This window comes from Myotis lucifugus, unplaced genomic scaffold, assembly GCF_000147115.1.
Source record: "Myotis lucifugus unplaced genomic scaffold, Myoluc2.0 scaffold_48, whole genome shotgun sequence".
Classification (NCBI taxonomy): Eukaryota; Metazoa; Chordata; class Mammalia; order Chiroptera; family Vespertilionidae; genus Myotis; species Myotis lucifugus.
In genome coordinates, this window is record NW_005871096.1 from 4,612,623 (window position 1) to 4,627,279 (window position 14,657).

Here is a 14,657-nt window from a genome sequence, read left to right on the forward strand (position 1 = left end):
CTCCACCCTAAAGACCGGTCCTGAAGGCGAATCTGTATGCGTTACATAAGACAGTGATGAGAAGGACAAGGACCCACAGGGATACTAAAGAAGGTGAGCTCCCATCGCCTCCCCAGCCTGGTCAGGTTTAAGCCCTCCAACCCTCAGACGTGCAATACAGAGAGCTGGATACAGGGGTTCTCAAGTCAAGGGACACAGGTGACACGGAGGCAAGGACGAGCCACAGGCCTGGAGGGCTAGAGAAGGCTGGGTGGAAGCAGATGCATCAGCCCCGGGAACTGAGGGAACCTCGACCCCAAAGACTAAGATCCAGGTTCCGGGCCTTTTACTGGATGCAGATGAGAGAGAGAAGAGAAAAGTGTGGAGATGAGCACACATTTGCTTTTAACACTGATTATAGCTATAAAGACTTGACCACATAAGGAAACTGAACAATTGGCATGGTTATGTCAACATAAGTTTAATCATAGTCATTTACGCCAAGTGCCTTACCATTTGTATCTAATGGTCACATTATAACATAACAATGATGCACTTTAATAAACGTGGTCCAGAGTGGTCCTGAGTCTTATTGGATTAGGTGAGTAAATGATGTATCCGGTGCCAGCATTTGCTATTTCTTCCTCAAGTAACATGGTCTTCTGTTCTCAACTTTAACCGATGATTGATGCCATTGTTTTTAAACTATTTAGATAGAATGCGGTTTGAGGTGGGAGTCATTATTCAGTACTTTCCCTGATAAGATTTTGTTATCTGAAAATCTGCTATACAGTTTTCCTGTTCCCTGTGCTTGGAATTTGTGGGGAGTTTTGGGGTTGTTGTTTTTTTGGTTTTATTTTACTCTGGTGCTTCACACTGATGAAACAGTAAAAGCTGTAAGTTGTACCTGTGTTCCCTTACACACACGCATATGTACATAGACACCTTAGTAATTACTCTGATTAGATCCTAAAATTAATAAATTATAGTTGCCCTTCCAGGTCAGTTAAGAGCTCAAGTAACAAATTCCCCAGATTACCAGCATACAGAACGCCGAGCCTGCTCTCATGCCCAAGGCCTGCACCCGGGCGGGAGCCAGTGTCGGAAAACCCAGGCAAAGTGCAGCGGTTCCCAAAGGAAAGTGAGATTTTTAAATTCTGTTCCGAGCTCTGTTGCTATTACTTGGAGCAGTCAGATTCCCTACCCAAAAGGTTTTCCTTTCATCCGTTTTGGTAAATGAAAGAGGAATACTTAGTGCATAATGGGAGTTCGCTGAGTGAAAGGTAGTATCATAAATAAGAAATGCTTTTTTATATATAATTACAGGAAAACAGACGGATAACTGTTTAAAATCATTAGTCACTATTACAGTAGCATATGTTATCGAATGTCTTTGATATACAAATTGGTTAACAGCTGGGTGGGAAACGAATAGCAAGGATCGGTTGGTAGTCCTTTTAAAATTTGATCACCTAGTAAAATCAGGTAGGCAAGTGGCTTCAACAAAGTTACTACTTCAGGTGAAAAGGACACTCCGAACATACGGCCGAGTCCTGTAAGGTCATTTCACACATACACCAGGGTGTGTTTGTGAGTCTGTAGGAAAAGACTTCGTAAGCATGAAAACTAGTTATGTACAAGAGCTCTACATTTTGTTATCATTTAAATAAAACATGTCTTTAAATATAGGATTCTTTGGAAAACTCACTTCGCTGTCCAAAGTTATAGAGACCATTTTAGTTTTTTAACCGGAGATAGAATATTCATTACAGCTTCTCAAGAGACAGCCTAGTTGGACTGGACGAGGAGTTCATTTGCAGAGTGTACTTAATAAAACCATCCAGTGACCAAGTCCCATCAACAAACTATATCCAAAAGCAAACCCTGCTCGGGACGGACCCAGAAAGAGCATCAGCCCTTGCTGTTGGCTCTCCCCGTCCCCATTAGTCTTGGAGGTGGGTGAGTAAATGAGTGTTGGGCGAAGTCTCTCGGAGGTTAGAAGATCTTGCACTCATTAATGGAGAAGAGCTTCCTCCGGTTGCGTCTCCGGGCTTGGTTGACGGCAGTTCGGACGGCACACTCAAACACCTGCTGCACCCCCCGGTTGCTAAGGGCTGAGCACTCCAGGTAGCCCTTTGCTCTCACATCCTGGGCCAGTCTCTTCCCATCGATGGCACTGATGCAGGAGGCCCTGTGGGTCCCCATCTCCCGCTGGTCAGTCTGGGTGGCCACCACCAGCACAGGGGTACAGGGCAAGTTGCTCCTGATTTCGCCAATCCACTTGTTCTTCAGGTTCAGGAAAGAGTTATGGTTGGCCACGGAGTAGCACATCAGCACCACATCGGCCTGCTGGTAGGACAGGGGACGGATGCTCTTGAAGGCGTCATTGCCGGCTGTGTCCCAGAGACCCAGGCTGATCTGCATGCCATCCATGAAGACATCCACGCCCGTGTTCTCATACACCGTGGGCTTGTAGGCCTCTGGGAAGGTCTCTGAGGTGAAGCGCACCAACAGGGAGGTCTTCCCCACAGCAGAGTCTCCCACCAGCACACACTTGATGGAACTCAGCATCTTCCCGGCCTGGATCCCTCGTTACACGTTCAGAATCCTTGAATGGCTGAAGCAGATGCCATTCAACACAGGGAATAGAAACCAGATGGGTTTGTGGTCCCGGGGTCTCCAACAGCAATTTGCAGAATGTTACTTCTCTCCATGCATCCGAGAGAGACCTCGATCTACTTTGAAAAGCTCCAAAGTCTGGCCTTCAGCTGGAACAGAAAGAGAAGAGGGAAAATTGAGTCTTTCTTTTTCCTTTTTGGATGACTGGGCACTTCCTCACTGGCACGCTGATTAAACATGGGGCCCACCTCAGTGTCGCCGCCCTACCCGACTAGTCTAACCCACACTTCCCCAGCAAAGAGGGCTTGGATCTGCTATCCCCCAGCTCAGGCACCCACAACTCCACCCAGCCAAGAAGCAGAAGCTGATTTTATCTCAAAAACCAGCCTAGTGATAAAAACACAAGCAGCTGCTCTGATCATAACATGAAAAAGACCTCGATAGCAACCTGGTGTGTGAATGAGACGTTTTCAAACTGCTCTCTCTGCTTCCGCTTCAAGAAGCAGGGGAGGCAGCTGACAGCGCTCTCTCGCTTCAGTTTCTAATGGATCCCAGCCATTTGGGGAACTTCAAGGGAGAGACCTGTCATGAGCCACCGATATGACCAGCACTTGCTTTCATTTACTGATTAATCAGCCAGTCCTTGGCTTATGTGGGAATTTGTGTTGAGATTAGAGAAAAGAAATGACCAGAACTTTAAAAATTTGCTGGTTTTTTTTTTCCCTTGAGTTTTTTTTTTTTTTCCTTCAAAAAGCGGCTACTGATCTAAGGGAAAGGGCACTGTCCTTGCGCTTCTGCATCTGAGGTCAGGCGCCATCACTTACGCAGCAACATGGCTTTGAACAGGCGCTACTTGGTCTCCAAGCCTCACTTGGCACATCTGCAAGATTATGGTAAATTTAGGAACTGCTCCTCGGAGATGTGAGGGTTAAATTATTTATGTCTTTCAATGTGGTATATTTTTTTTTGTTGTTTTTTTTGTGGGGTTTTGTGTGTGTGTGTGTTTTAAACTTTATTGTTGAAAGTATTACACAGGTCCTCCTTTTCCCCCCATTAGCCTCTTCCAGCCCACTCCCACCCCAACCCCAACCCCAGGCCCTCACCACCCCATTGTCTGTGTCCACAGGTTATGCACATATGATACAAGTTTATTGCTTTCAACATTTTTGGATAGCTGCCTATATATCAGAACTCTGATAGACCCCTGGTTAAACAAAATAACTTGCTTAAAAGTAACCACATTCAGTGCCTGTCCCTTCAACAGGACTGCATAAATAGGACAGAATCCAAATTTCATGAAAAGATCAAATAAATTCTCATCCACTGCAGGTGAGGGAGTTCCCGGCGCGGAGACCAGCTGTGGAGACGGTGCCCTATTTGCCAGGGGACAGCATCACAAGGCCAGCCCTGCTTCAGACAAAGGAAAGGCCTTTCAGACGCAAACCCAGAGTACAGCGTGTTAACACAACCGGGCTTATAAGCTCCCTACTGGGGATCTTCCTGACATGTCGAACGCAAAGCAACGTAAAGCCGGCCGAGAGGTCCGCTTCGGCTTTTAAAGGTCACTCCCCTAATCCTGCCGTTCGCTTCCAAGACATTCTTATCCTTGCCAACCCACAGTCTCTGTTGGTTTAATGAGATAGAATAGCCTTTGCAAATGAGCCAATCAAATAAATAACTCATGATTTTCATGTATTCGCTTTTTTTTTAACCACACAAAAGCTGGGTTACTAAGTGACTTAAGTAACTTAGCCAAGTTACTTCACCTCTCCGAGTCTTGTTTTTGGGTTTTGGTTTTTTCATAGAAAATGAGAACAAGAAAAGCGCCTCTTTCATATAACTATTGTAAGAATTCAGCATGTGGCGAGTCTGGCTCAGCACAGAACCTGGCATATGGGATCTATGGAGAACCATCGTGTTACCAACTTCCACTACTATTTATTGAAAATACCAAGTACTGAATGTCCATAGCACAGGGGGCAGAGGGCCAGAGGTTCCGCTGATTCTGTCTGAAGACTCATAGTGGGTCTCTGTCATGCAGGATGGTCCTGGGCATCTTTGTCTCCAGACCTTGGAGCAAAGTCTCTTCGGGCTCCATCGGTCTCAAATTTCACATCCTTAGACTTGCTGACAACTTGAATATATGCATTTGTCACACACACACACACACACACACACACACACACACGTTACCTAGTTCAAAGCTAAGACCCATTAAGACATTTTTAAGCTTTATTCTGATCCCAATGTAGCAGGACCAGAACTAGGAAAAATAAATGGACATGTGCCAGACTTTGGGTTAGTAAATAAAATCTCGCTAATAAAATTAAGTAAAAGCCAAATTTCCTGACTAAATATCTGCAAAAAGAAGTTGATGAGGCAAAATTGTTAAGAACACGGGCTCCAAGGTCGGGTCGATCTGGTATTGAATCCAGGCTGCCCAAACAACGGCCTGTGTGACAACCTTAGGAGACGTTCTTAACCCTCCCTCAGCCTCAGTTTCCTCCTTGGTAAAATCAATGTAATAGCACCTACATCACCAGTTGTTGAGAGTATTGTGTGCTTAGATGTATAAATTCCTTAGCATAGTGCATAATGTAAACATGCTATAAGTACATAGTCAACACACAGCAAACACACAATAAGTAGTCCTTATTAATATCACTGTTAGATAATAATTACTCAACATAATGATAATTATTAAGAAGTGGGAATTTTGAAGTAGCTCTAAAAAGTATTTTTTCAGCAAAGGATACTCTGTGTATATTATATCCAGTTATGACTACAAAAAAGGGGGGGTATTTTTATAGTATAAAAATATATCTATACATGAACAAAGAAATTCTGTCTGAGTTTTGCCATCTAGAGAGCTCCAAAGAGTTAGACGGGAGAGAAAGACTCTGTTCGGTCAAGTGACCTTCACCCCCCAGCCCATCTGGCACTCAGAGGCTCATCAAGTCGGCTCTCCGGGCCTCGGTTTCCCAAACAGTAAAGTGGTTGAACAAGACTAGCTTTCTCTGTGGTTCAATTAAAACTAAAGCCAAAGGAGAAACCTTTAATGCCTGCCACAGTGGCTATAAGAACAAACCTCTGCATGATTCCGTAGCAGGGAGGACGGAAGATCGATATGATGACATGCGTAGCCTTTAGCAGATGCTAAATATGGAGCTGGGAGAGGAGGGTGGGGGAGGAGCTCTGGTCCAGGCCAGAGCAACACCCTATATAGACATGACAGACCATCTTCAGACGGTGTGTCACATGTGCCCAAGATAGAGCCGCTCTGGGTCACATCATCAGTGTGGAAGGCTAATGAGCTTGATTTCAGTGGCATTTCTCCTAAAGGGGTTACCAAGTGAGAAACAGAAGCAGGTTTCCATGATATTTCACAAGTGGAGAACTGGAGGGGTGCCTCAATCATGCGTCTCTCAATACAGAAGAGTACGGAGAATGACTGCAGAAAGCGCCATGGGCAACCCTTGTAGGACTGAAAGCAGACTGGAATTTAGGAACCTCCCATCCCCGGCACCTCTCAGGTCTCAATAACTTGATTTCTCGTCCCTTTCTCCTCTTTTCGCCGTTTTCACAGAAAAGATGCCTTCAACAGGCCCCTATGGTTCACACACACACACAGAGAGGACAGAAAGGAAGCTTCATCTTGCAAAGGCAGAGGTGTAGTGAAGGCCCAAAGGCAGGGGACAAGGAGGCCTTAGGGATGAGCTCTCATCCATTTCATCTGCTGGAGAGCTGAGCGCTGTCCAGTAGGAAACCCTCAGTTCTCATCCCAACTAACAGATACCCACTCTTCACTATCCCTCTTTCTTCAGATACACTCTGTGCCTCTCTATTTGCCTGGAAAGACCTGCCCTTCACTCGCCACCCCCCAACTCTCATCTCTTCTCGAAAAATCTTCTTTGATCACCTACCCACTGGTAGACCAGGTGCCCCCTCTGTGTGGCCATACTAACCCCCACTCCTCGTACCTCTAACATCGTCATCATCTCACTCCGCTGAAATGTTGGTCCTCTGTATTTATCCCTCATCTGTGAAAATGGAATTAGAGCGACCACCTTCCTCACAGGGTGCTTATAAGGTTCAGTGGAGATATAGAACAAATGGCAATAATCTGTGCTGGGACTCTCACAAGACTTTGTACATTTGGAAATACTCTCTTGTTTGTTATGTAAGAAAGCCCCTTCAGAACAATAGAGCACAATATAAAACTAAGGTGAAATTATGACTATTATTAACCAAAATTTATTATAGTAGGTTTTAGGTTATCTGGACTTTATGAGGTGGCTTACTTCAAAATGCTGATGGAATCCTCAGCTGTTTTCTTTTGACAAAAATATGAACCCATGGTTTGTCCCCACATGTAAAACTTAATTCAAAATGGATCAAAGACCTAAGTGTATGACCTGAAACTAAAAATTACATAGACAAAAACATAGTTACTAAGCTTATGGACCATGGTCTTAGAGAAGGTTTTATAAATTTGACCCCAAAAACAAGAGAAGTAAAGGCAAAAATAAATGAGTGGGACTATATCAAACTAGAAAGCTTCTGCACAGCAAAAGAAACCACCAACAAAACAAAAGGGCAAACAACAAAATGGGAGAAGATATATTTGCAAACAGCTTTGACAAAGGATTAATATATATATATTAACTCAACACCAAACAAGTTTATATATATATATACAACTCAACACCAAACAAACAATCCAATTTAAAAATGAGCAGAGTACCTAAACATACAAATGACCAACAGATATATAAAAAGATTCTGAACTTCATATATAAAAAGATGCTGAACTTCACTAGCCATTATGGAAATGAAAGTCAAAACTACAAAGAGATACCACCTCACACCTGTTAGAGTGGCTATTCTCAACAAGACAAGTAATAACAAATGTTTCAGAGGTTGTGGAAAAAAGGGAACCGTCATTCACTGCTGGTGGGAATGTAAACTGGTACAGCCACTGTAGAAAAAAGTATGGAGGGTCCTCAAAAAATTAAGAATAGAGTTACCATATGACCTAGCAATCCCTCTCCTGGGTATCTACCCCAAAATTTTGAAAACATTTATTAGCAAAGATATATGCACCCCTATGTTCATTGCATCATGATTCATGGTGACCAAGACATGGAGATCACCAAAGTGTCCAGTGATAGAGGATTGGATAAAGAAGATGTGGTACATGTATACAATGAAATACTACTCAGCCATAAAAAATATATGAAATACTGCCATTTGCAACAACATGGATGGGCCTTGAGAAAAAGCTAGGAATCATATGATTTCACTTATATGTGGAATATAAAACTGAAACTTATAGATACAGACAACAGTATGGAGTTACTGAGGGGTAGTAAAGGATAAAGGAGGCTAAATATATGGTGATGGAAGATGATTTGACTTTGGGTGGTGTACAATGCAACGTACAGATCATATATCATGGAAATGTACACTTGAAAGCTATATAATCTTATTAACCAAATAGAGGTCCAGTGCACGAAAATTCGTGCACTCGGCAGGGGTGGTCCCTCAGACTGGCCTGCACCCTCTCGCAGTCCGGGACCCTTCAGGGGATGTCCACCTGCCAGCAGTCAGACATCCCTCTCATAGTCCAGGAGCCCTCACTCCTTACTGCCCGCCTGCTCACTGCTCCTTAGCACTGCCTCAGAGATGGGAGAGGCTCCTGCCACGGCCGCTGTGCTTGCCCGGTTTCTGGCTGAGAGGCGCTCCCCCTGTGGGAGTGCACTGACCACCAGGGGGCAGCTCCTGCGTTGAGCATCTTCCCCTTGGTGGTCAGTGCGCATCATAGCGACTGGTCGTTCAGCCGTTCGGTTGATTTGCATATTACCCTTTTATTATATAGGATGTCACCCTAATAAAAAAGAAATAAGTAAATGTGTTCCTTTAAATTTGAGATTCTTTTGATCTTAAATGAAAATAAAGAAATATTATTAAAAAATAGATATGAGCCCATGGCAGCCATTGGCCACGGGTGGCCTGTCCATTACAGAGAATACATCTAAATGCATGCATGCTCCTCCAAAGTGCTTTGGGCAAAGGACCTGCACTGGCAGCAGTCAATTCATTAAGGACAGTGATTCTGCCCTCGCTGGTTTGGTTGAGTGGCTAGAGCGTCAGCCTTCGGACTAAAGGGTCCTGGGTTTGATTCTGGTCAAGGGCACCTGCCCAGACTTGCAGGCTTGATCCCCAGTGGGGGGCATGCAGGAGGCAGCCAATCAATGATTCTCATCATTGATGTTTCTATCTCTCCCTCTCCCTTCCTCTCTCTGAAATCAATAAAAATATATTTTAAGTGATCCTGTCATAAATCTAATACATTTAGATGGTTAGGAAATCAGCATGCTCCTCAGCAGCTCCTCTCTGCCATCAGGCACCCCTGCACAGCCCGGCAGGAGAACCACAGCAAGAGCAGGCCTTGCTCAGAATGGTGAACCCATGGAGCTCCCCGTCTGGCAGGGGGCTGGGGGCTTCACTGTGTTTCTTTTTCTTCCCAGGAAAGAGAATCCTCATGTTACGCAACTTAACATTAAAAAAGAATCACCATCTCTCAATGTTATTACTCCAAACTCTTACTCCGTTTTTATTCTCTAATAAATATACACTTGTATACATCTTCTAAACACATTTTCAGATTTTTTTTAAAAAAAATTATTTTCAACATAATTTGTCTACACACTTGCCAGGCTTTAGACAAATAGCTTCCCATTGTTTCAAAAATTCACAATTGCACAGCCATTCCCCATTGCTAGCAGCGTCTTGGAGCTGGGGCCGGTATTTCATCATAATTAACAACTGTGCCATTTCGTGTACACACGCACTCAAGCAATATATATATTACTTTTATGTGGACAATTTTCTTAGGGAACATATTCACAAATGTGGCATTACAGGGCCAATGGGTCATTCTGTGACTTTCATTGACATTATTGAGCATTTTCCAGGGATTGTATCAAATAGTTCATATGTATTATTCATTGGTTGTTTTATTTGTTTAAAGAAAAACACACCATTGTTTAGGGCTTCCCATGTGGCAGGCCACTGTAGCAGATCCAGAGGCATAATAGTGAAGGAGGTAGCTGTTGTCCTCGTGGAGATTTCCATTCCACAACCACAGACTTCAGGAGGGGAGACTCTCGCGTACAGTCACACAGTGCAAAGTTCTGAACAGAGCCTGACTCCAAAGCCGCGGCGGGTCCCTGTGCCACCCATGGCCCTACCCAGCGCATCTCAGATAAAGCGACGCTTCCTATGCAAACCCATTTTCAAGACACTTTTTCTTAGCCATCCCTTCCAACCAGTCCCTGCTGCTCCTACAAATAAACCAGCTCTTCATCTGTCACAAGAAGTGTGCTATTTCTTCACCTGGAAGCTGGTTCCACAAGTGTGTTTAGTGTGAGAATTCATCAAGCTGTGGACCCGCGGCGTGTTCGCTTTTCTGTCTGTAGATCAAACTCCAGTAAAAGTATTTTTAAAAATAAGGTTACTGCCTTTTCAAGGAACATCTTCTCAAGTATTATTTTATCTTGTTTCCTCTTGCAAAAGTTCATTTCACTAATTCTCAACCCTACTTTAAACCCTCCGTAGCGTATTTGTAATGGTCCCCCTCGAAATCACAAAAGAAAATCACTTTCAAATCAGTTTTGGGTTTTTTTTATGCACAGATCATCCTGATTCTAAATGGACTTTGTTCTGAACGTCTGCTTGCAAGATGCTGGTTTGCAACTTTTAATACATATTCTTCAGAGTCAAAAATCTAAGCGATGTTGACATTCCTAGACCTAAAGCCTGTTTAACCCCATCATAGTCTAATTAAAACAGTACATCACCAAGCTCTGGGGCCTTCTATTACCACCGCACCCTTGAAGCCTCTCTGAGCTTGATCCCTGTGTCTCCAGCCCCCAGGCCAAGCAGGGACTGTGGCACCCTTCCCGACCCTGCCCTGACTGGTCCCTTCCACTCCCAGGAGCACAAGAATCGATTGTCACCAAAGGGTCTAGAGTTCTCACCTCGTCCAAGTACAGAGCCAAAAACAATGGACAGCAGTCAGTCAGTCAACTGCCCGGGTGCCACTAAGGGTCAATGGGGGAAGAAAGGAGGGGCATTTGTAATACTTTCAACAATAAAGATTAACTATTTTTTTTAAAGAGACACCAGAACCTCACCTCTAAACTAAGGTGATTGGAAAAAGTAGTTACCATTGCTTCTCTCAAAGTAATGGCAGGAATATCCTGAAAAACTGCTTAGTCAAGAGTGCAGCCCCCACGGGGCTTGTTCAAAAAAAAGGTCAGGTAGTCTCTGAACTTCTTGCTAAGGAATGTGAACTTCAGTCACCCAGGGTCTCTTATTTTCTCAGTTGGCTATGCATGTTTGGGGCCCAAGCTGAACTGTTTTAGGAAAGAGAGCAAAGAAGCATGTACATGCATATCTAACCGTTCTATGATGTAATGATGCGGTACAGCGAGGTTGCCAAACTGGCTCGCTCAGCCATGGGCAAACCCACCACCTGTTTCTGTGTGGCCCATGAATAAAATGGTCTTTACTTTCTTAATGGTTAAAAAAAATCAAAAGAGCAATATTTTGTGACATATGAGTATTATATGAAATTCAAATTTCAGTGTCCATATAATAACATTTTATTGGAACACGGCTATGCTCTTTCCTTTATGTATTGTCCTATGGCTACTTTCATGCTACGATTCAACGTTGCAACAGAGACTTTATGACCTTGTGTGTAAAGCCTAAAATATTTACTATCTAGCCCTTTACATAAAAAGTTTGACAACTCCTGCTATATAAAGAAAGGCAATTCAGAGTAGGAAAGAAAACTCAAACTCTGGGGTCAGGCAGTTTAGGTTTGCCTCCAATGTCTGTGACTTACTGTGTGACCTTGGGTAAATTGCTTAACCTCTCTGACGTTCAGTCCATTGTCAATAGAAGAAGTACAGCATAGTGATTAAGGATTCTGGGAACATGCTGCCTCCCAGCTCCACTAACCACTGGCTGTGTGACCTCATGAAAGTTACTAAATCTTAGCTTTTCAACTGAAAAAAGGGAATAATGATAGTACCTAGCATACAGGTTTGTTGTACAGGATTAAGTGGGTTAGTGCATATAAAGCACATAGAATGATGCCTGGCCTGGACTGAGTACTATGGAAGTATTTACTGTTATTATTCACCTGAAGGGCTGTTATAAGAACTACTATATGTCCAAAAAGTGCCTGGAATAAAACAGACACAAATAGTAACTGCTATGACGATGTTGTTATAAACCAGTAATATCAAACCCAGAAGAGGGAGCAATGAACTCTCTGGAGGTGGGAGAAAGGAGTGGTGGTTAGGGAACCCTATGTTTAAAAGGTGTAAAGGATTCCACATCTACACAATGAAATACCACGCTGCTGTAAAAAAGAAGGAATTCTTACCATTTGCAACAGCATGGATGGACTAGAGAGCATTGTGCTAAGTGAAATAAGCCAGTCAGAGAAAGATAAATATCATATGAACTCACTCATTTGTGGAATATAAAGAACATAATAAACTGATGAACAAAAATACTGATACAGAGGCAAGGAAGCATCGAACAGACTGTCACTACAGCGGGAAGGCAGGGGAGGGTTGGGGGGTAGGTAAGAGATCAACTGAAGGACTTGTATGCATGTATAGAAGCATAACCAATGGACTCAAGACACTGGGGGTTGGTGGTGAGGGCATGTGGCGGGGGGAGGGGGGTGGGGATAGGGGAGGCCGAGGGGAGGTCAATGGGGGAAAAATGGAGACATATGTACAACTATCTGTAATACTTTAAACAATAAAATAAAATTAAAAAATAAAAGGTGTAAAGGATACTCTTGAAGTTACTTTGAAATCACCTACACTCTTAACTTCCTAACTGGTATAATTACCCGCACTAACTTCTCTTGGTCCTTTTTGCTCCAATTCTGCAGAATTAGCTCTTTGCAAAAGAGCAAAAAGTCATAATGAAAATAACTTAAAAGAAAAGAAACTCCGGAGTGAAAATGTATTACACACACAAGACCAGATCACAAATCAAAGTAACCCTGAGAGCGAGAAAGACCCTCTGCCCCCAGACCTTTCTGTCTGACACAGCGAGGGGCAGTGGGGAGTTTCTGCTTTAGGACTGGATGTTCTCTCCTTAGACTGAAAGTAGCTCCCTGTCTGATCTTTACTGACTGTGAAACTATGAAATCTGCCTGATGTCTGGGTGGACCTCCACCGCATCCCAGGGGCTCCCGTCCCTCCTCCCCAACCCCCATGCCAGAACCACCATCACCATCATCATCCACTACATGTACTCAAGCCATCGTGGGGAAGGCATGCCCTCTCTTATTTGCTGAAATAGACTGAAGACATCCTCCCCACTCGGCTAATGTTTCTCCTCATTTCTCTGGACTATTTCTATGCACCCTTTTGTGTGTATAAAAATAATACATACATGTTAGAAAACATTTTGACAACACAGAACTATCAAAAGGAGTTAAAGGAAGTAAACAATTACTACCTAAACCAAAAGCTGTAAGATATTAGTGTACCTTTTCCTGTTTCTTTTTTTCAGTGCGTAATTTTTTTTTCAAAGCTAATACCATACTTTATATGTGTTTGGCATCTTGTTTTTTTATTTAACATTTATCTCATAAATATTTCCTATGTCATTAAGATTTGTCCAATATAATTTTAATGACTGTATAATATGAATGTAGCATTTTTTATTTAACCAATTGCCTATTGTTGGACATTTAAATTGTTTGTAATTTTTACCATATTAGTAATGAGCAAATATTTTAAAAATAACTTTGCATAAATATAAATTTCTTTAGTACAAACAGATATGAGTGAAATTACTGGAACAAAAAAAGATCAAAATGTTGGACCAATTTATATTCCATAAGCCAGGTACAAGCATATTCATTTGATCATACCACCAACTACCAATGGGTATAATATTTGCCCATTTGATCTGTTTTCACTTGCATTTCATTGATGTCTAGTGAAAATTAAAATTCATCTTTTCATTGACTACTTACACTTTTTCTTTTGCAATTCATCGGTTCTACCTACTTTTCTAGCAAGGTAATCATCATTTTTTAATAATTTTTAAATATCTTTTTAATGATTAAGGATATTAATCCTTTCTTGGTTAAATAAATATGTTGCCACTTTTTATATCCGTATTTTATATTCTCGGAACTCCCCAAATTCCTGGCACTCCCCCAACATCGAGAACCACTAAACAGAATGTAAAATAGCACATCCCCTGACGTGGAAAGAAACAACATGATTAGATGAAAAGGTCGTCTAGTTCAACCCACTCATTTCCCCACGAGGAAGAAGTGGTTTAGCTACTGGGGGCTGACTCGAGGCCAGAAACTGGATCGGCTGAGTCAGCATTCTTTCCATCTACACAGGATTTTTTCAAATACTGTATATTACATCTACATTTTCTTGCCCACACTTAATTTCCTTAATATTTTAAATACAAAGCACATCTAGATAGCTGAGATAGGTATTTCAAATTGGTGACTTTTTACTCAAAAGAGAGCTCCCAGTTTTAATAGAAAAATACTTTCCAAACAGATGTACCCTTTCTCATGAACTTCCTTTGGGAGATAGATCACCTCTCTTTAGGGGCAATCATTAAGCCTTCCAACATTCTCTAGAATTAAAGTGAACCCTAATTTACAAATCACTCGAACTGCAAACGGCAAGGTATTTTGTTCTAGATATTTAGCCCAGAGCACTGAATACCATGAGACGATTTGGTCTCAGGTTCAATGTATAAAGTTGCCAATATTCCATTGTTTGCAAAGAGCCCAGGTTGTGCTGTTGGGATCTCAGTTAGATGCTCATCTTCGCCGCTGATGAGCAGTATAACTCTGAGCAAGTCACATAACCAGAACCACGAAATGTGGATAATGATGCATAGTTTGTAGGATTTTTAAGCCAATGCAAAAGGAGCTATCTCCCATACCTAAAGGCCCTTAGTAGATAAGAATAACAATAAAA

At 42.5% G+C, this 14,657-nt stretch overlaps 1 protein-coding gene across 2 annotated transcripts in view; it reads right to left on the reverse strand.

Moving 5' to 3' along the window:
• Positions 1-454: 454 nt before the first annotated feature.
• Positions 455-14,657, reverse strand: part of RHOH (ras homolog family member H) — a 40,615-nt gene continuing 26,412 nt past the window's right edge. For both annotated transcript variants that reach the window (XM_014455596.2, XM_023753632.1), the window contains one exon: positions 455-2,747. In XM_014455596.2, the coding sequence (XP_014311082.1) occupies positions 1,975-2,550 (576 nt within the window). In that variant the 5' untranslated portion in view covers positions 2,551-2,747 and the 3' untranslated portion in view covers positions 455-1,974. The remainder of the gene's footprint in view (positions 2,748-14,657) is intronic.